The sequence below is a fragment of the Mirounga angustirostris genome, unplaced genomic scaffold, assembly GCF_029215605.1.
Source record: "Mirounga angustirostris isolate CCGP_5_RB_7025 unplaced genomic scaffold, mMirAng1.0.hap1 SCAF_14, whole genome shotgun sequence".
Taxonomy (NCBI): domain Eukaryota; kingdom Metazoa; phylum Chordata; class Mammalia; order Carnivora; family Phocidae; genus Mirounga; species Mirounga angustirostris.
The window spans coordinates 69,310,997-69,333,353 of NW_026991722.1; the positions used below are offsets into that span (position 1 = coordinate 69,310,997).

A 22,357-nucleotide genomic window follows, 5' to 3' on the forward strand; every position below is an offset into this window, starting at 1 on the left:
ACACAGGTTTCCCCAGGCTTGTGTCGCTGGCTTTCCTCCCGTCAGCCTGCAAGGGCATGGTTAATCTGAGCGGTCGGAGGAGGGCAGGTCCCCGGGAAGGGTGGTCCAGGTAGGGGGGTGTGCCAGGGAGGGACTGCTGGGATGTCCTGGAGCGGGGGTACATTTTAGCACTCTCTCGGCTCAGGATGGGGGGGCGGGTGGTTCCCCAAGAGTGATCTTAAGCCACACGCAAGGACAGCTTTGGGGGCATTATATTCCCCATCACCGCCTTCTGCGAGGCTTCCTAAAATGCTGTTGCGTCACTGGGCTGTTTACTTCGAATCAGCTGAACTGTGTTCAGCAGGCTTGGGGCAAAAATTGGTGTCCTTGCTGTCATTCTCCCGACCCTGTGCTTGCACAAAAGGAAATTCTCGTGGGCAACCTGAAAATACCCTGCACAGCCCTTGGGTCCTGGTGATGCCTTGGCTTTGTCAAAGCAAGCCTGGGAGTCTGTGCCATGACTCAGTTCACCCTCCTGTCCTCTTCAGCTCTGGACCTTTACTGTTCACCCAGAGACCTCTTCTTAGCATCTCTGAGCCCCTCCTCCCCCAGTCCACGGCCCGTGCCCAGGACTGGATTGTGTCCCTCCAAAATTCACGTGCCCCAAAGCCCTAACCCCCAATGTGACTGTATTTGGAGACGGGATTTTGGGTGGTAATTAATGTTAAATGAGGCTGTAGGGTGGGGCCCTAACCCGTTAGGGTTAGCATCCCTACAGGGCGAGGAAGATCTCTGTGTCTCTCCCCATCATGTCAGGACACACTGGAAAGGTGGCCATCTGTATGGCAGGAGCACCACCCTCAACAGATCCCGACCCCTGGGCACCCTGATCTCGGGCTCGTGGCCTCGGGGACCGGGAGGAAGGGATCTGCGCTGTGGCAGCCGCTGGGCTGTGGCGTTCTGTCAGGTAGCATGTCCCACCGTGCTCTGGGCGGTGTTGGAAATGCTCTCTTACACATCCTTTTTTATTCTTCTAGATGTTTACACCTTTATTTCCTTTATTATCTTTATATTTCCCTCAGGCTCTAGGCGTCTGAAATTTAAAAGCCAGGAAGTTAGTCCAGCTTCTTCTTGTTCATCAGAAGCGCTGAGAGCCGGGCAGCCTCCACCTGGCGTGCTCACTGGGGTCCCCCGGAGGCTGGCTTCATGTCATGCCTCGAAGTCCTTAGAGGAGCACGGTCATACCCTTCCAGACGTAATATAGATGCAACCCAGACGCCACCCCCAGGAAATAGGAAGTGTGTGTTTATTAAATGCCAAGAAGTTCCCTACCTGCTTTTTTTCTTCCTTCCTCCGTCCCTCTCTCTCTTTCTTTCTTTCCTTCTTTCTCTCTTCTCTTTCCTTCCTTCCTCCCTTCCTTCCTTCCTCCCCTTCCTTCCTTCCTCCCCTTCCTTCCTTCCTCCCCTTCCTTCCTTCCTTCCTCCCCTTCCTTCCTTCCTTCTTTTCTTTTCTTTTCTTTTTTTTTCTTTTCCTTTCCCCAAATTTGTGAAGCTCAGAGCAAGGTCCTATTCTCTTTCTTTTTATGAGACCTAAACTTTTATCATTGAAGTACAGTTATTATTGGACTGGGGCATGAAATGTGAGGTTGTAGAGGCATAATAAATTAGATTGGAAGGATTTGTTCATGTAAGTGACGGTGTGGAGTCCCATTCTGAGATCCCTGTTTCAAGTGCTTCGCATCCAAATGCTTGTATCTACATGAAAACGTGGTGTCTTCCCCATCTGGGCTGCTAGAACAAAATACCACAGACAGGGTGGCTTGCAAACAACAGACATTTGCTTCTCACAGTTCTGGAGGCTCGAAGTCCAAGATCAAGGCACCTGCAGACTCTGTGTCTGAGTGAGGTGGGATTCCTGGCTCATAGATGTCTTCTGGCTGTGACCGCACATCAAGGGAAGGGGAGGGAGCTCTCTGGGGTCTCTTTTGTAAAGGCACCAATCCCATCATAAGGCCCCATCATCATGACCTCATCACCTCCCAAAGGACCCACCTCTTGATACCCTCACTTTAAGGGTTGGCTTTCAACATGAATTTTGGAGAGACACAGACATTCAGGCTACGGCACTTGGTATCTTGACTTTCTCAATCTTTGAAATACCATGTTTCCCTAGTAAGTTGGTCTCCCTAACAATGTCTGAGTCCCTGCTTGTGTTTGTTTCCTATGGCCTCTGGAACCAATTACCGTAAACCTGTGGCTTGCAGCGATATAAATTTATTCCCCTACAGTTTTGGAAGGCGGAAGTCTCAATTCACTTTCACTGGCTGTTGACAGAGCTGAGCCCTTCTGGTGGCTCTGATGAAGAATCTGTTCCCTTATCTTTTCATGCTTCCAGAAGCCACCTGTATTCCCTGGGTTGTAACCCCTCCTTCCGTCTTCAAAACATATCCCCCTAATTTCTGTTTCTTCTGCTGTCACCTGGCCCTCTCTCTCTGGTAGTCAAAACTCCCATCTTATGAGGACAGTTTTAATGACACTTAGGGCCCAGCTGGATAATCACCCCATCTCGAGATCCTTAACTTAATCATAGCTACAAAATCCCTTTTGCTATATAAGGTAGCATTCACATTTTCTGTTGATTAGACCGTGGACAGGTTTGAGGGTCATTCAGCTGACCACACTTGTTCTTCATTGAAAGAAATATGTGAAGTATGACATAGAAAACATCAAAAGCAGTATCGCATTCTTTTCTACCTGCCCCATGCTCACTTCTGCCCTGTGACATCCAACCAATGGCAGCAACCAATGGCAAATCCTCCCTGCAGCCAAAGCCCATCAGGGACCACCTGCAGTAGCCCTCTCTTTCTTGTTAATATTTGACGGATAACGAATATCATATGCTCAGACTGACCAGTGAATACTGGCCCACACAGTAACTACCGCAACAACTAACACATTGATCTAGTCAGGGTCTGGGCCGCAGAATATATGTTGGCCACCAGCAAGTGCCTGACCATTTGTTACCGAGACATGTGAGGAAATGCTAGGGCAGATGAGTTGTTAAATGTCTCTTGATTGATATCCCCACAACATTGAGCTAAGTTTAATAGACATGCATAGTGGGGCGCCTGGGTGGCTCAGTTGAGTAAGCGACTGCCTTCGGCTCAGGTCATGATCCTGGAGTCCCGGGATCGAGTCCCGCATCGGGCTTCCTGCTCGGCGGGGAGTCTGCTTCTCCCTCTGACCCTCCCCCCTCTCATGTGCTCTCTCCTCTCATTCTCTCTCTCTCAAATAAATAAATAAATCTTTAAAAAAAAATAAGACATGCATAGATATAAAGACACATCCATATCTTTCCAATTCTAATCACTGCCCCATCACCATCACCACCATCATAACTACAATCATCACCATCATCATCACCCGTCATCATCACTACCATCATCATCACCATCATCACCATCACCACCATCACCACCATCATCACCATCACCATCACCATCATCATCACCATCATCGCCATCATCATCATCATCACCACCATCATCATCACCACCATCATCACCACCACCATCACCACCAACACCACTATCAACATCATCACCATCACCACCACCATCACCATCACCACCACCATCACCATCACCATCATCACCACCAACACCACCACCACCATCATCACCATCACCACCATCATCACCATCACCACCATCATCACCATCATCACCATCATCATCACCATCATCACCATCATCACCACCATCACCACCATCATCAGCAGCAGCAGCATCAACATCACCACCATCATCATCATCATCATCACCACCATCATCACCACCATCATCATCGCCATCACCATCACCACCATCATCATCATCACCACCATCATCATCACCACCATCAACATCACCACCATCATCATCATCACCATCACCACCATCATCATCATCACCACCATCATCACCATCACCACCATCAACATTACCACCATCATCATCACCATCACCACCATCAACATCACCACCATCATCATCATCATCACAATCACCACCATCATCACCACCATCATCATCATCACCATTATCAACACTACCATCATCACTGTCACCACCATCATCATCACCATCGTCATTGTCACCATCACTACAAACCAGGGACTTTGTGCCAGGTCTGACCTAAAGATATATGTATTTGGCCTTCCTGGTGGCTTTAAGAAAATTCAAATTAGTTGTCAATGTTTAATTATCAGGAGTTCTCAATGTAAAAAAATGGATGTCTTGGGGGGAAAAAGAATCAGAATAGCTATCAGTACTGGGCCTATATTTCTTCCCAGAACAAGAGGCAAGAGCTGGGTGGGGGCAGCGCCGTGAGTCACGGCATGCCTTCTTCAGTTAGCCCCGGTCCCCACCACTGCTGTTTTCCCCAGCAGGCCACCCTCCTCACTCTGTGCTGGGCCTTTATAGTGTCTGAAATTGGAGGTCTCATCCCCAGTACTATAGATCATATGTATCACAAGACAAAGAGAGCTAATAAGCACGCCAAAATTACTTGGTGTCACTGGCTTTAATCTCTTTCTAAGAGAAGCTTCTCCCCTTTCTTTTTCTGTTTGTAGCTTAAGATGACTATTCATGCCTTCATCTACTTTCTGTACGGCTGGAAAATTCAATTGACAAGTCTCTTGACACCTCATCATTCAGCAATCTTTGCAAATTAGCCCTCTGGCAGATAGAGCCCCAGCTACTAAGATCTGCCCCAAGCTGCCTCTCAACAGCTAGATGGGGTGTTTAAAGAAAAAATAACAGAAGGGTGCTACCTACCGGCAAGCATTTAAACACAATGGTGTAATTTTGTGATTGTATTCTCAAGCATTCTAGTGAAGATTAGTGTTTCATCAACTAATTCCTTCAGTTTCCTATGTAATTCACAAGGCGGGACTCATTCAGAACTGGGAAGACAGCGAAACTAATGTCTGAATTAAAAAAACAAACATCGGGGCACTTGGATGGTTCAGTCGGTTAAGCGTCTGCCTTTGGCTCAGGCTTGGGTCATGATCCCAGAGTCCTGGGATTGAACCCCATGTTGGGCTGCCTGCTCAGCGGGGAGTCTGCTTCTCCCTCTCCCCCTGCCCCTCCCCCTGCTCTTGCTCTTTCTCTCTGTGTCAAATAAATAAATAAAATCTTAAAAAAATGAACAACAGGTATTTTTATTCAGTTAAATTTTTAAAAGGTGGGTTATTGATTATGGAGATGGGCAGTGAGCATCACTTTGCCTGGCTTTGTTTCCTGTCTCCCAGCAGACCTTCACACAGACATTGCAGATACACACCGCAAGAGGTGTGCCTCTCCCTGTGCTGTTAGGACGGCGTTCAGCTGCATGTAAAAAAAGACTGAATGTAATGGCTTTTAAGACCTTGTGATTTGTGTATCCCAAACAGCGAAAAGATGTGATAGGTATCCCATGGCTGGTACAATCACTAAATGATGCAATGGGGTCTTTGTGTCCTATCTTCCTGCTCTGCCAACTCACCATCACAAGACGCAGCTGCACATCCAGGCATCACATCAGTATTCCAGGAAGGAAAGAGAAAGGAGGGAGGGTAAAAAGCACAGGCTCTCTGAAACTGCACCTCTTTATCACGGGGAAATCATGTTTCCCGGAAGCCTCACAAAATAGATTTCTGCTTACATCTTGCTGGCCAGAAATAGACACGTGTTGTAGCTTCCCAGTCATTTGGTTTTTGTTGGGAAGGGGTTTGTATTGCCAACTTGAACAAATTGGGCTCCATGGCAAGGAGGAAGGGGAGAGTGGATTTTGAGTACATCCAACATTGGCCACACAGTCATTGACTCACTGTATCATTGAATACTCATCTCCTGAGAATCTAGAACATATGAGGGTCTGTACGGTTGAGTAAAAGGAGCAGTTGAAAGGAAAAGGGAGGAAAGAAGGGGGATAGTTCCTGCCTCAAAGCATTCACTCTGTACTTAGAGAATTACCAAATAAATAAGTAACTGATCAATCACAACAATGTCTTCGGATGGTGATCAGGCCTCTGAGTGTGGTGTGCATGTGGTGCACTGAACAACTCTGGGGGCATCCGTCACAAAGTCAAGGTGGGTCCTCTTTGAATTGTGCAGTGCACAACCTGCACAGATGTTTGAGACAGTCCTAGCCCTGGTGATGAAGAGTCAAGGAGATCATGTGCACAAAAATGTGGTTGTGATTATTGACCATTTTATAGTTGAGAAGCCTGAGGCTTCTGGAGATTAGGTGTCGGATAACATAACTAGGGCCAAGCCCAGATTCCATCCTGGGTGTAAGTCACTGCCAAGTCCATTGTCTCAAACACTGTGTATCACTGCCAGTAACCACTGTCTGACCCAGAGTGTGTCCATGATGACACAGTAGCCTTCTTTGCTGTAAAACCCCCAGGGAGTGGCATGAACTGTAATGAGGTGGGTGTTGGAGGCCATAGGTAAGATCAGGTGTGGCCAATTCTGTTTCTCCCTGATAACAAACATCCCTAACTGCCTGTCTGAGAAACTCCAACCTGCCGAAATCCTTTCTCCCTGCAGCTTTGTGAGATTTTAGTAAATCACCCATCGTGCCCGAATCCAAAAAGGCAACATTGACTTAAAGTTTATCTTTAATTATATTTAAATCACAAGGCTTAACAGAATGTATTGACATTTATACCAAGAAATTAATTGACATTCTATTACCCTCAACCAGCAAATTAATTCTTCAGCCCCAGACCCTGAGCACTTGAAGGCTGAAGCACGATTATGTATTGATCATCGGACATGGTGTGGCTTGTTTGCACGAGACTTTACCAGCTAAGCCTCCAGAAACAGAACCCTCTCTTTCGTAGGAGGAATCAACTAGATACATATTTGAATTATCTTTTATCCTGAAAGAGAACATCCTAGCCTCTCGGCGCTTCTGTTTGTCACCTCAGATGGGAGTTGAGAAAACCATTAGCAGAGTCCGCAGTGATTGTCACTGTCAATTAATAATCCTGTTTGCATTTTCCAGTGAACATAGGGCCTTCTTTCTACCCCAGCAGTTCGGCTGCATGCTCGAAGAGATCATGGCCGGATAAAGGGAAATAGTCTTTGCTCATCATTTATTCCAGGATCCAGTGGATGGCGTTACATTTTTCAGGGCCTCGGATGTCACGTGCAGCTTAGCTGTCAGGCGTCAGCGTCTAGGGAGGCAGCCCGACTCTCCTGCTGGGGACAGCCCTTTGGCCAACACCTATGAGCTCTAGCACTCGCCCTATGACCAGGCACGAAAACCCTTGTCCGGACACTAAGAATGTCATTGCAAACTCTTCCTCTGACCCATCTGCCGACACATCCTGCCAATGTGGAGTCTGGTTGGAGATGCCCTCTTAGCGCATTCTCTGCAAAAACAAATAAAAATGAAGGGAGGGGCTGAAGCAGCATGGAGCTCCCAGAGGGAGCAGAAGAAAGCTTTTTCACATAAAAATTCTCCAGGGCTGAGTCTGGGGGAAATGCTGTGCCCCATAGAGTTGTCAGTTGGACCAAGAAGGTGGAAGGAGCCGGCGTGCGGAGCTGGCGTTTCAGAGACAGACCCTTGCCTTATCCACAGAGCGGGGAGACGGAGATGTGCAGGAGCTAATTGTACATAACGGGTCTGCTTACCTCCCTACGCAGTCCACCTGACCCTGACGGTGTGCGTCCTGCCCCAGTCCCAGCTCGGCCTCCCCGAGACACGGAGCTAAGGACAGAGTGGCCAGCGTTCTCGTGACCTGTTTATGCAGACACGATGTGATCTCGGCGTCCAGCCGTCTGCGGCCCTGGCAAGAACGCTAACGTGTCGGGGGCCTACGAATTGGACTTTTTTTTTTAAGTGAAAAACTCCCAACCAAAAGAAACGTATACAAATAAAATAGCTCTCCATCTCCGAGTATGTTTGAGATAATGTCATGATGTGGACATGCAAGAGTTAGCTTTACTCTTCTTTTCCCTGTATTTGTCTGCTGTAGAAGTTTCTACTTCACGTGCAGGGGATCCTCTCATGTGGGGGTGGGTGAGGGGATGAGGGGCAGCCCCCCCAGACTCCGTTTTACTCTGAAATGTTGGACGCCCTCTTTAACAGAGGATGGTACGCACTCGGTAAAGGATCATTTAAAGTCAATCTAGGTAAAAAATAGAGGCCGCAGTGTCATGGTAAAAGTCAGTATAAATGAGGTTTGGATGGGAACTTACCTTTTACAAATGAAGCTTAGGACAGAGAAAGTCAGGGGTTTTTTTCACCTTAAATAAGCAACAGTTATAATTAGAGAGACGGCTTTATTCTCGGATAAAGACGGAGATCAGGATTGAATGGGTGGGAGAGGTCATCTTTCAGAGAAAAAAGGGAAAACTCCGTTTTGGTGAGTTTTGAAAAAGCAATCTAGATTTTCAGGGAATTTCTCAAAGGCTTATCTTGTGCTTCTGTGGGCGCCTTCCTGTGTTTTTGAAGCTCCTGACTTGTCATTGTCTTTGTTAATTTTCCCTTTCAAACGTGAACAGGTTTGATCCCTGCCATGTCCTTGTTTGTCAGTCATCTTGTGCGTGAATCAAAGGTCCCAGCGGTGTTCTCCCAGATTCCATTTGCGGATTTTATTAGAGGACATCTTCTGAAAGATGTGGCCCATCCCTGTGCGATGGGTCCGTGTGGTATTAGCGTGTTATTATGCCATGTATGCGGCTAGCAACCCACGGTGGTACTTGCGACAGATACTTGGTGGTGCAAATGTTAAGTGAGGACAGATCATGGTATTACAGCACCAGGACATTACAGCACCCTTATTCTGACTCAGGGAACCCCGATATTTATTCCAGTATCTTCCCTGCAGTCAGTGTTTCCGTGGACCCCTTCTTGCTGCCGGGGAAGCCGGGCTGTTTGGATTAGCAGCTCGGTGGTTACGGGGAGCAGGGAATACATCTGCGGCACGTCTGTTCCCGTGCAGATCTGCAATGGCAGGTGGGGGCCAGTGGAGGTGGTCGCAGGGCGGGAAAACCGTGACTGCCTGCAGGATGGAACAGAAGCCCGTGTGTACACCACGAGGGTCAGCCCTACACGTTCCCCCGTGGCCCACGAGCTCCAGTGTGTCTCTCCCACAGCCCTGTTTCTTTCATTTCTGCCCCGTCTACCCACATCATCTCCAGTCTGCCTCTGGTCCATTCTCAACCCTGCAACCACAGTGATGTTTTCAAGCCACTGACCTTTGCTGAAAGCAGTTCGGTAGACTCGCATTTAGGTGCGCAGGACCCAGGGCTCCTTCAGCAGGCGGGGATGTCCCGATGGGCCCCAGGATGCCCTGAACACAGGAAATTTTGTGTTTCTAGACAAGGGCAAATTCATTCATGGATTGACTGCTTGGCCCCTGGAGCCCCCTATATCAGATCCCAGCCGTGAGCCTCTCCAGGGAGGAGCTCCGTGCTGACACACAGGCTCCATGGGCCACCTTTGTCATCAGGACAACTTAGGACAAAGCTAAGGTTGCACAGTGGGAAGCATCCAGGGGAGGTTCAGGAATTGCTTGGCCAGGAAGATGGTGGCCACATTGGCAGGAGAGACCTCATCCCTTCTTGGGCTGACCTCCTGACTGCAGTCTTTCCTGACACCTACCCATCTGCAGACTGATTTGGAGAGTCCTCCTTCCCCCTTCCCACTGCAAACCCACCCAGCCTCCCCTGGTCAGAAACCCCAAACTGGGTGGTCAGATGGAGGGCAGGCGTCATCACACATTTCAGGGGGGCCTTTCCTACTTTCCTCTTGTGGAAAGAGCACATAATCACTGCCCGCTCCCCTTCTCCCCTTCAGAAGTACCCATGCCTCGGCCGGTATCCCCATCCTTGTTCTGTCCACCCCCCACCCCCATCCGCATTGACCCAACACAGACCCTTACCTGGAGTAGCTCAGAGCTGAAAGCAGGGGTACATGACCAGTTCCGACTAGAGCCCCACCTGGTTCAGAGAGGGACACCCGGAGGATCTTGGCCACATAGCAGGTCTGTGCATCTCTTTAGGGAGTGTGGGGTGTGGTTTGGCTGTTGTAACCACTGGGGTCTGATACTGGGACTTAGAGGACAGGGCCCAGCACAACAGGTGTCCGGGGTGTGTGGGGTGGCCCCACCAAGGAAGCGTTGCCCCTGACCCTGCTTGACATTCTCTTGTTCACTAGACATTTCTGCAGGACTCATCAACATCTCAAAGAGTGTCACTTTTTTTTTTTTTAATTTTTTTCCCATTACAACAATCCATAACTTGGCTTAGCCTATTTTTCCTAGTTCAATTAAGATCATCTTGTACTTTGTTATTATCTTATACAATAAATCCAGTCTATGAGTTCTTACCCTAATTGCAGCTTGTATTCCCGGGCCGTGCATACACCTGTCTCTTTCATTTTCCTGTTCTTACGTGGAACACTCTCAGATCAACACTTAAATCCAAATTTCTTCACTTTCAGTGGAAATAAATATTTGACTACCTCATAATTTCATCTACTGAAGATATTCCCAAGCATTTACCCATTGAAGAGATAAATGTTCTTTTATTATTTTTAAAGATTTAAAATGAGCTCCCATTTCTCTAATGATAAAGGGCAGAGATTGGCAAACTTTCCCGGTAAGGGGTGAGATACTAAATATTTTAGGCTTTGTAGTCCATATGCTTTCTACACTATGTGTCCTTATTTTTTTGTTAACAAAGTTTAGAAATGTAAAACCCTTTTAGCCCAGGCTCTGTGCATTGACAGACCATAGTTTACTGACTCAAAAAGACAACACCACATGTGAGCTAGAAAGCCTTGCACTGTCTCCCTCTGCCCATCCTTCTGCTACATCTCACAGCTCAATTCCTGGCCCTCTGGGTGCTCTGGCCACTGTCCTTCACACGACCTCTAGGGAGCACATCTCAAACTACTTTCCAAGGCCACAGCCATTGAGATACTAGCCTCACCTCCTCGCTGGTTTTCCTTTTGTTCTCAGAAATTTTACCCATTCATCTTTGAGCATACCAGCTGGAAAAGCCTATTTGGAAATGGAATTTCACTCTGTGCTCCCCCCTACACCCCACCAGCTTCCCCACAGCCCTCACACGAGCCCTGGGAGCCAGTCCCCCACGTGGGCGGTGGCAGAGTGAGGTTCGATCATTGGCATTCGTTTCAAGAACCTACCGTAACATGTTAGTGTTCTAATATGGAAAAAAAAAATGCAGGTAGCTTTCAGATGCATTGACCTGCATCTCCAATACTCAGGTCTCGATGGTTCTCATACGAGCAGGTCCATGTCTACATGGTTTCTTATCCCTCCAGTGGATGGTAGGCTCTCCTCGCTAAAGCTCTAGCTTCCACATCTCTACTTTGATTTGTAGACACATGGTAGCACTGAAAGAGTTGGCAGAGGACCCTAAAGGCAGCCTGATATCCAAGTACCTTGTTACAAACATGTCCCAGCTTCGCCTGTCCAGAATTTATTTGAGGCATCGGGGGCTGAGCTATGTTTCTACTAGGGGACGGGAAGTTGCTGTCCTTGATCTTCATGGCTAATAAGCAAGCCTGTCGCCCTGGAGCAAGAGGTGGGGGACTTAGTCCCGCAGGGATGGAGAGTGGGCGCTCTGCATTCACATCTCCTGGCTCCTTCTCCCGTTAGCTGGGTGAGCCTCGCTGAACCTAGGTTCTCATCTACAAACTGGCAGTTAATCACAGTTATTTCCTGGGACACTGTGAGGATCACATGTGGGTATAAGACCTAAAAAGCCCTTAAAAACAGTGTTTGGCACATTCAAAGTACGCAATAAATGCTGGTTGTTGCATCGTCTGGAAAAAGAGGTGACGATCTTAAAGTGAGACTTTTTCTTTTGAAAATGATGCCCTTTTTGGCCTTGGGATCTGCTGAGGTGGTCTTGCCGAGCCTCAAGTTTCATTGCCTTCCTTGGGTTCCTGAGCCGTGGCCCTGAGGGTTGTGGTCACTGTCTGTGCCTGAGAGCCTTGTGTGCATTTCCCTTAAATTTCACGAAGCCTCAGATTGTGTCATGTGGTCCGAAGCTGTGCCTTTGTGTCCCTTCCCTTCCCAGTGAAAAGGTGTAGAGCCTGAACCCAGCGCACAAAAGGGTCCAGGTAAGGAAAGGTTGTTGAGGAATGGGAAGAGCTCTCCAAACCAGGGAGATGGTGCTCCTCTCTATAAGGAGGACAAGCTGCAGGAAGGTGCTTCCCAGCCCACATGGATGGAGCCAGCCCACAGGGATCGGAGGTGCCCGTGAGGTGAGAGGCTGAGTTCCCTCCTCTGCTCCCTGTCACCTGTCAGCTACGAGCAAACAGGGCAGGGAGGTGGCTTCTTGGCTTGCTGATGCTGGTAGGGCCCATGCCCAGAAGGCTGGCAAGTCCCTAAGTTGGATGGAGCCCTGAGCCACTCCATGCAAACCCTGCCCAACTCAACAGGACTGCCTTCCTGGAGGAAGCTCACACATGGAGCCCGTCCTTACTGCTCCTTATTTGACTGGCCTGGGGGTCAGGAAACAGGAGGCTGGAGGGGTAGGGCTCCATCCAGGGCCATCAGAAGTGGCGTCTGGACACGTCAGTCTTATCCACCCCCTGGGCCTCCTTGCCTGGAATTCTGTGCCTGTCCCTCCTCGCTGCATGTTCATGGGCACCTTCTTTGCGGCTCACCTGTGACTTCACTGATTTTACCCGCCATACCTCCCAAACCCATTAACTCCACACATTGTGTTCCTAATACCTTCATATCCAGAATACTTCGCAGAGTGCCAGTGTCCCCATAATTTAGCCTGTATAAACCTGACTCAGTTGTTCACGGTTCTGACTGCATGGTAGGATCACCTGGATTAAAAAAGAGACAGACAGGTGGAAGGAAGGAACAAAGGGAGAGGGAAAATCAGTGGGCCTGGTGCCTGGCCCCTCTCTGGAGGGAAAGCTGTGGGAGTGGTGTGTGGTCATTGGTTAATTTATAAAGCTCCCCCAGCAATTCTAATGCACGGGTGAGGGTGAAAATCACTGTCAGCAGATGCATTGTAGAAACGTTTACTTAACCTCCCATGTTTGTGTCCCATAACACCGTAGATGCCGTTCTGATGAACACCAGGCATTAGAACCTATGCTGGGCACAACTTGGAATAAATAAGTGTAGCCCCTCTTCAGGACCCTTAAAGCTAAACCCACAAACTGCAAAGGGGCAGTCCTTAACTTTGCAGTTAAACACGGAGAAATGATAAATATTGCCAAATATGCAAGCGTTCTGGAATCTTGCACGCGTTAACCGTTTGCAGAGAGGTATTAAAATTCAAATTTCCACTGATCCAAGTCACACGTGATGTGCTATTCTGAACCTAGATCACCATACGCAGAATTTACACCGGAAATGATCAGGAACGTGCCCCACAGCCCAACTGCTTCAGAGCCTCTGAGAAGCCCATGCAAGCTAAGGAATCGTTCAAGAAAAACACACATTTGCACACAGTTTCAGGATCCACAAGCCTGCCATGGGCCCCAGGTTAAGAATTCCCAGAGTAGGGAGCTTTCATCACCACGTCAAAGGGAGGAGAGTCAGCTCAAAAGCGACCGTGTTTCTTCCACATCTTGGCCAGGCAAGGGATCTGAAGGAAAAGAGAAAATAAACTTTATAGACAAACCTGGCAGGGTTACCGAATGAGGAAAACTAGATGAAATAAGTAGAGCCCTTTTAAAATTATAGTTGTTTTTATGGCTAGCTCTTGCACAAGGGGAAGGATTTAAATCCATGGAGAGGTTTACAGATGCTTTCCCGGGAGAGGGAAGTCAGGAAGCAGACACACGGGCAGTGCAGTCTCCTGGCGGAGCGAGGATTGCTGGCTTTGCTGGAGGTGAGGGCACCTCGGCGGACACGGGAGGACAGAAGGCCGTGTAGACAGTAGGGTCAGGCTCCTGCTGTGTAGGAGTCCCCATAATGCCTCCGCTGTGGAGTCGAGTTCCTGAGCTCAACGTTGCCTCGTCTGTTCTGTGAGTCTCCGTCTCCCAGTGACCAGGTGGAGGAGGTGGCGCTCAGTACGGCCAAAAGAAGGGCTTGCCGTCTCCTGAACGGGGAGGAAGGGCCAGGGTTCTGGCAAGTTCCCAAACCAGAAAGGTGTGTGCTGACATCCTGATCTCGGGATTCCTCTACCTGTGGAAACTCTGGGTAGAGGCTCCACATAGACAGCGGCCAGCTCCTATCACAACCACCACCTCCTCTTCCTCCTCGTCTCCTCCTCCTCCCTCCTTCTCTTCCTCCCCCCACCCCGCCTCCTTTCCTTAGAGCTCCCCTGATGTCCCAGTATCTCACCTCATCCCTTACTTTGAGAAGAAAGCCCCCTGGGAGCCCCACCATTGTCTCTGAGCTTCTTACTGGGTCTGGTGGTGTGCTAGGCATGTTTTGGTAACTCTGTGTATATGAAAGGCCACACTTTGTAGTCCGGAGCATCAGAAGTCAGCGATCATTTTGCGGTTACGTGACATTTGAATCTTCGAGGACAGATGTGGTAGGTGGGAGTCGCTTTGGCCACTCGGGCCTAAAAAGCCTCTCTCATCGCTGCTTCCTCTGTTCATCCTCACCTGTGTGTGCGTTCTTCGCTTCTGCCCTCAGGAAGGGGCGGCCCCGCATGGGCCTTTCCTCCCCCCACGATATAGAAGAGCAGGCATTTCGTGAAAGGGGCCTGTGAAGAGGCAGAAGAGGGATCCAGCTAATTAAACTAACATAAATCGTTACAAAAATCATCCTGATAATCTCACTTGGCTTTGTTTCCAGATGCATGTTTATAGGAAACACCAGAATGTCCAAAAACTAACCATTGTTACAATGCCTCCTGTCTCCAGGGGACATCTGGCTGCTTTTCTGTGCTTCTCCGCATGCGTCCCATGGCCTCGCTGTCCTGTCCATGCCTCACCTCTGTGTCTCTGCACCACCAGATAGCAAAGCCACATCGCCCTCAGACACCTTTAAAATTCTGTGCATCCAGTTGGAACTGACTATGGCTTTGGAAAATCCAATATAAGCATCATATAGATTTCGGGGAGTGAGGGAAAGAATCCTAATCTCCTAGATGGATAGAGGGGAGGAAAGCGCTTAGGAAATGTGATCAGCGCTTTTCGTAACCATCCACAAGCACCTGCCCTGGGAAGCCGAGCAGCCCACCAAACCGGGGAGAGCTGGTCTCTAAGACCAGCCGGTGCCACGGATCATGTTGAAAATGGTGTGGGGTTATTTTTGATGGTGCATCTCTGAAACGCTCTTTGCAGAGACACACGTAGAGATGACACGTGTTACCCATTGCCTGCCTGCCACGCTCCAGTCACTCAAAGTTGTTCTCTGCTTCTCCTCAGTGTGGATGGACCCTCCTATGAAGTCATGCAGATCGACGTGGAAATAGAGGAGCCCAGTGACCTGCCAGCCACACAGCTTGTCACGTGGCAAGTGGAGTATCCAGGAGATGTCACGTCTGACTTGGGTGTCTCCAAGATCTACGTGAGTCGCAAGGACCTGATCGGCGTCATACCCCTGGCCATGGTAAGAATGTCCCTGACTTGGGTTGTCAATACAGAACCCGAGGGAAAGAAAGGCTCCACGCTGTCACCCAGACTTGGTGGGGAAGTGCCGGTGCACCGGGAACCAGGGTCGGGGGGCACTGGAACCTGAAGTCTACTACAAAGAGCTGAGTCTAAAAAATATATTGTCTCTAAATACTATTTTCAGAATATTATTTAGAAAATCATCAAACTCCAGGTATTAGATTTGGATCTTCCATTATAGGAAGAGTATCGATCATTTAATAACTGTGTTTCTATCATACATTGTAGACTTTAAGGATCTCAAATACATACACCTGCAGAGACCAAATAGATTAAGTATATGAGTGAGTCATGCCAGGTGACATGGCCAGTACCTGCCCAGTCATAAGGCTTCACCTAGTGGGACAGCCATGTCGGAAAGCCAATGTGGAAAGCCACATTCTTGGTTCTTAAGATCTACCGATTTTCCAAGGAAGCCACAAATACAGTTTGAATGTGAAATGTCAACTTGTTTGTGTTGGCAGCTACTTAAAAATAAATGAAACACTATATAGAGGAAAGCGTTACCTATATTCATTCATAGGGCATCTGTTTACAACTTGGAAAAGATTGAAGGCCATTAGTCTGTGTGTGTGTTCTCTAGGATTTGTGAAACGGAGATGGGCTTTCATCTGTGAAGGGCTTCCTAGAGTGCCTGTGTGAAGTCCCGCCATCTATGTTCCCTCAACAAAACACACTGACGCCCCATAGAGCTCTCCCTTTCCTCAGACTCTTCAGTGCAAAGGCTTGGGCATGTTCATCTGCCGACAATAATGTGAGCTTTCTCCTGTTATGAAAGGACTTTTCCTGCCAGAAGTGAAGTATGAGTTGACCTATCTGTTGACTGCCCGGTGTCTCCTCTACACCGTCTGTTAGAAAATATTGACCAGTGTTATTAGAGAGTGCAGAAAGAACCTCAGGAATCAGTCTTTCAATAAAAGGTAGCATGGACAGTTGCCTGGTGACAGCAGGTTAGTTATTATGCCGTTCATCAGGAAATGTAAAGGTGTTTGGGGTACTTCTGTTGATAAGGGCTCCTATTAACAATTTCTTTTATTTTGAAGGCATTGAGCCTCCCTGGGTGCCTCGTTTCACGTGCCTCGTTTCCTTCGGTTAGGCTCTTAGTGAGTGGTTCTATTACTGGGGATGGCAAGACCATTTGTCTTGAATAAGGAATTATTTGAATTTGCTCCTTTTCAGCACCTTTGGTTGGATGAGCTGTTTGCAAGACTGGGAACAGCTTCTGTGGCTTTGCTCAGCATAAGTTAACCTGTTCGATTCCCACACTCTGCATTTCCCCTGCCTCACAGGTCCCTGATGCTCCCGTCGCTTATCCCAAACCCTGCTGGTCTCCTTACCCCGCATGAATCCCCACTCTGACAAGGCACCCCTCCATCCTCCGCTGGTCTCCGACCATTCTCATCTTTCCTCGCCCGTCTAGCTATGATAGATGTAGCACTGTAAGATCGTGTGTTCCCTTTTATCAATTGGGAATTGCATTTGGTTGAAAGCAAGAGAGCTCCTCACTCACCCCGTCTACTTTATCCCAGCCAAGGATGTCTTAAATACATATGTGTTTCTTTTTTCACGTACGGGAGCTCCTAACATTGGTGGTGTAGTTTTGGTATGGTGCCCCGTGCCATCTGAGACCCAGGCTCCATCTCTGTTTCTGCCTCAGCAGTTTGAGGGCATGAATTCCATGCTCATGGTTCCCTTAGGGTCCAAGATGGATGCTGGAGTGCCGACCGACTTAGCCACATTCTGTAGACCAGAAAAAGTAAGAAATGCAGAAGCTCAAAGTAACATGGCCAGTTACTTTTCCCTTTCAAGAAGCAAGGATCCGACATAATATATCTGGTTACATCCATTTGGCAAACACTTAGTCATATGGTTATACTTAGATGAAAGGAAGGCTGGTGCCTCTTTATTTTAGCTCATCGCTTAGACTCTGTTACAAGGAAACAAGAGGAAAATAATTATTTCAAGGCAATGGGAAGATTTATAACAATCCTCCTTCATTTCCATGTAAGGAAGCCGAGGCTCAGAGGGGTCACTCATTTTGTACCTGAGTGTTTTCCATATTCTGTACTGATCTTCAGGAAACTCCTAGGAAGCAAAATCACATAACTGAATCCTAGGCTCCACTCGCGAACTATGCAAGCATGCTTACTTCATGGTGCCTCGCTTCCCCATCTCAAGGAGGAAAAAGAGACAATACATACTCATAGGTTGTTATAAGGATGAAGTGATAACTCAAGAGTGCCTGGGACAGTGTCCAGTCCAGAGCAAACATACAATAAATGGTAGCTATTATTATGTTCATTTAAGCTCTGGATGCAAGGTATAAACAGTAACCTGACAATAATATTGTAGATTAGCCCCCATATTTCACGACCCTGGAACAGTGGTAGACTACGTGTAGGTGCTCACTGATTCTTGAACTGAGTTGAATGAATCTGATTAGAACACGTTTGGTCTGATGAGGTTTACTAGTAATCTTGGAGCAACTTCCTCTGGAACTGAGGGTGAAGTCGTAAGGGTCCCGACTCCCCAATCTTTCATGTTTGGAGTGTTCTGAGACCCCCTTCCCGAGAAGCTTCATTTCACCTTTGACTTGATTGGTAAAAGAATTTTGGCCATTTTTAGGGAGATTGCCCTCATTAAATGAATTTTTTGCAGATTTCATTTTTACTTTGTCTTTGGTCATCATATATTCATTGGGGGATGTTTGGAGGAGATCTGATATCCATGCATCTATTAATCTATTCATCTGTGTCACATGTTCTTGAAATATAAGAGAATTGAAATATTAGAGCAGGAAATCCAGCTCACCAAGACCATGATGGGTGAGGAGAAGGTGCTCTGGGTTGAGGTCATGGTGCCTGAGCACTCGTAAGCTGCGTAAGGGGGTGGATCTTCACGCATGATTGGAAGCCACTGCAAAGGCTCTCGGCAGAGAGTCACATGGACCCATGCTTGTTTTTAGAAGAGCACCCAGCTGTAGGTGGAGAATAGATTTGGGAGAGCAAGAGAGATGTCAGAGAGAGTTAGGGCCTGTCCTTTGGCTGTTGTCAAATAACTCTGACCTAATGAGTGCAGAACTGACTCGTCCATAACCTGTCCTGTAGGAGTGTGCGCAGCCTGGGGCTTATCACATGCCTCCAGGGACTTAGGACGTAGCCTCCCTCTATCCTGTTGCTGAGTGGCCCCAAAGATACTGACCTCATCCCCATGGCCTTGGATTAATAATAACCATGTCCCTGTGGCAGCCAGCAGGCCCAGGCAGATGGGAAGAAGGAGAATGTGCTCCTTTCCCTCCAGGACATGACCTGTCCCTGAATGCAGCACGTTTGCTCCCAGCCCATCAGCCGTGAGCTCAGCCGAGGGACCACCACTAGCTATAGGGGAGGTGGGAGGGTGAGCTTTATCCCTGGAGGCCATGTGTCCCGCTAAAAGTATTTTATGGTGGAAGAAGGAAGGAACACCGATGCCATCCTGGATGGCCCCTCGGGGCTGCGGTAAGAACAGTGGAGAAATGGCGAGGTGCACCCTTTTGGGTACATCTTAGTAAGTAGATAGATGATTGGACTCTCCCATGCAGGGGACATAGGTGTGAAAGAAAGATGGGAGAAAAAAAACCATGAGTTCTAGTTCTAGGCTCATTCAAATGGCTTCCCATATATCTCCCATGATCTACACACAAACCTAAAATGTTTAAGAGATCTTCTATTATGAAGTATCCTATGGCTTCCATTTTTCCACAAAAATCTTTACACACATCTCCGATTGATTCCCATAAACTTTTAAGAATAAATTCAAATCAAAGGATATGAATCAAAGGATATGCAATATTGTAATTTTTTAAATAACAGTCTCCAAACTGCCTTCTGGTAAATTTAACCAATTTAATTCCACCTGCTGTGTATGATGATATCCATTTCCCTTCAAATTTATAAACATAGGATATTAAAATTAAAAAATAGGCTATTAGGCAAAAATTATACATCATTGTTGCTTTAATTTACCCTTTTTTGGTTCCATTTGTAAATTTGCTCTTTTTTAAAGATTTTATTTATTTGAGAGAAAGAGAGAGAGCACAAATGGGGGAAGGGCAGAGGGAGAGAGAGAGGCAGTCTCCATGCTGAGCAGGGAGTGGGGGCTCGATCCCAGGACCCTGAGATCATGACCCGAGCCAAAGGCAGACGTTTAACTGACTGACCACCCAGGTGCCCCCATTTGTAAATTTTCTTATCAAACATTTTTTCTTACCCATTTCCTTTCCCTGTTGGGAATTCCATTTCTTGTTACTTTGTTATAAAAAATCTTTTTTTTTTTTATTGTGGTAAAAACACGTAACATGAAATTTACCATCTTAATCATTTACAACTGTAGAGTTCATTAGTGTTAAATATTTTCACATGATTACACAACCGATCTCCAGAACTTTCTCATCTCACAGCCCTGAAACTCTACCCACTAAACACCAACTCCTCCTCCTACCCACAGCCCAGCCCGTGGATACTACTTTGTCCTTTCTGTTTCTACATATTAGCGATGCTGACCTTTTCTTTTTTTTTTTTTTTTTTTAAGATTTTATTTATTCATTTGAGACACAGAGATACAGAGAGAGAGAGAGCATGAGCAGGGGGAGAGGGGGAGGGAGAAGCAGGCTCCCTGCTGAGCCAGGAGCCAGACGTGGGGCTCGACCCTAGGACCCTGGGATCATGATCCGAGCTGAAGGCATACACTTAACCATCTAAGCCACCCAGGTGCCCCGATGCTGACCTTTCCTTTGGCATGTTATTGCAAATATTCTTCCCAATTTACCGTGTGCTTTCTCATCTCACAGATCATATATTTTACCATGCAGAAGTTTGGGGGTATTTGTTTAATTTTCATGCACTCAAATCCACTGATTTCCATAATGGAAATCTCTCTTCTCCCCCTAATCATGACCAAGAGGAAAAACATGCCTGTTTAATTATTCTTGTAAAATCTCAGAAACTCAAATATCCCTAGACAGCACATTTGAATAGGTAGAACTGTCGTTTTGAGAAAATAAAGCTGAAGGTAAGATGCAGTTGTGACACCTTATACTATTATTAAGGATTTGAGATCAATTTGAGGGGGGGGCTCATGGCCCCTCCATTCTTTGTGTGATGTATATAACTCCATCTCCAGGAAAGCTTTGAAATGAGACATAGATAAGCACCAACACTCAAAGCTAATTTCCCAAAAGACATTTATTTCTTTCTCAATATTTTGCCCATTTTCCCCTGATGTCTACAGCCATAAAACCTTTTTTAAAAAAATCCATTCACGTATTTCTACTTTTATTACATTCTTTTTTTTTTTTCTGCTCAGGAAATGATGCCTTACCATCTTGTAGGTAAATATATTCTTGTCCTTAGGGGGAAAAATGTGAGGAGAATGTCATTAAGTGTGCATTAGCGTTAATCTAATTAGTGCACTCGGTAACGGCATGTCGGGGTCTGATTCTGGAAAGCGATGTTTGCACTTCTTACAAGAGCTGGAACTTTCTGGGCGGGGGCTCGGGGTTAGCCCCATTTACTCAGGGCTCTTCAACATCCTCCTCTAACTGCCTCTGGGGTTTGGGCAAAACAAGTGTTTTGAGCTTCAGCCAGGATTCAGAAAAGGACACTGATATTTATCCGTGGGAATGCCATAGCAGCTAGTCCTTGAGAACATAAGCATGTGCTCTTCATTTTAAACTAATACTAAATATGTTTTCGATCCAATTGGGCGATGGCCATTGGGGTGCTGCTCTAAGTGGGTGCTGCTCTTCTGTGAATGGTAGCAATGTGCCTCCTCCCCTGTTTGGCTCCTGATGAGGTTCCCACCTCACTGTGTTCTTCAGCCTTGACCACCAGTCTTAGCCATCAGAATTGGGGTGGGACCTTAAATAGAACATGATCGGGAGATACAGTCCAGATGGACAATCATGATTCTTGAAAATGAGCAGAAGACTCCCGTCCTCATGAACACTTTGGCGATGGTGACATTCTGTGATATTTGCAATAATGTGGGGTATAGATGTCTCTGCAGATCCTTGCGGAAGGCCAACAGTTTTTTAGACAAAATCAAAGAGTGAGGTATACCATGTGCTCTTTGTGAAGCCCAGTACGATCTTAGATGTTACTATAATGAGAGCCCGAATGCATCTCGTGAATCTCTTTGTAGAACCCACTTCCCATGCCACGTCCTCTGGGGAATCTTCCTTGATCCTCACAGCCAGATGTGATCTTTGTCGACTCTTCTGTTCTATCTACCCCATGATTTCCTAGTGCACGGTGAGGACAGTAGTCAAGTCGGGGGATTCAGACACTCTTGAGTTATTTTTGATGGTTGTTGAGATCACTCCACTGGGAGCTGTAATAGGCAAGAGCCATACCCAAGATGTTTGGGAAGACCTCAGCCCAGTACATTCCTTTAGGTACCCTCTACGTCCTTCCTCACTTCAGCCCGTTCGAACTCCGCCTACACCCTTCCAATCTTCAAGCCCACTTCCAAAGTGGAAGCAGCTAGATGCCAATGCACCGCTGCAGACTTACTGTTCACGCTGCACTCAAATGCCTCCTGCTCATTAGCGTGAGTCAGGGACGTCCTAGCCCAGACGTCTGCAAGCCGTGGCTGTGAAGTGTAGGCTTCCTCAGACCCTTCATTGACTTGACCGAGCGCTGAGTTCTTTCTTACGTGATTCCGGGGATTGCAGGAAACTAATCATCAAACAACCTCTCCCCTCCTTGTCCATCTCCTTAAGTCTTACTGAT

The 22,357-nt window shown here is 47.3% G+C and overlaps 1 protein-coding gene across 1 annotated transcript in view; it reads left to right on the forward strand.

The window, feature by feature from the left end:
* Window positions 1–22,357, forward strand: part of TMEM132D (transmembrane protein 132D) — a 547,655-nt gene that overhangs the window by 353,315 nt on the left and 171,983 nt on the right. The window contains exon 4 of the mRNA XM_045886451.2: window positions 15,342–15,525. Within this exon, the coding sequence (XP_045742407.2) occupies window positions 15,342–15,525 (184 nt within the window). The remainder of the gene's footprint in view (window positions 1–15,341; window positions 15,526–22,357) is intronic.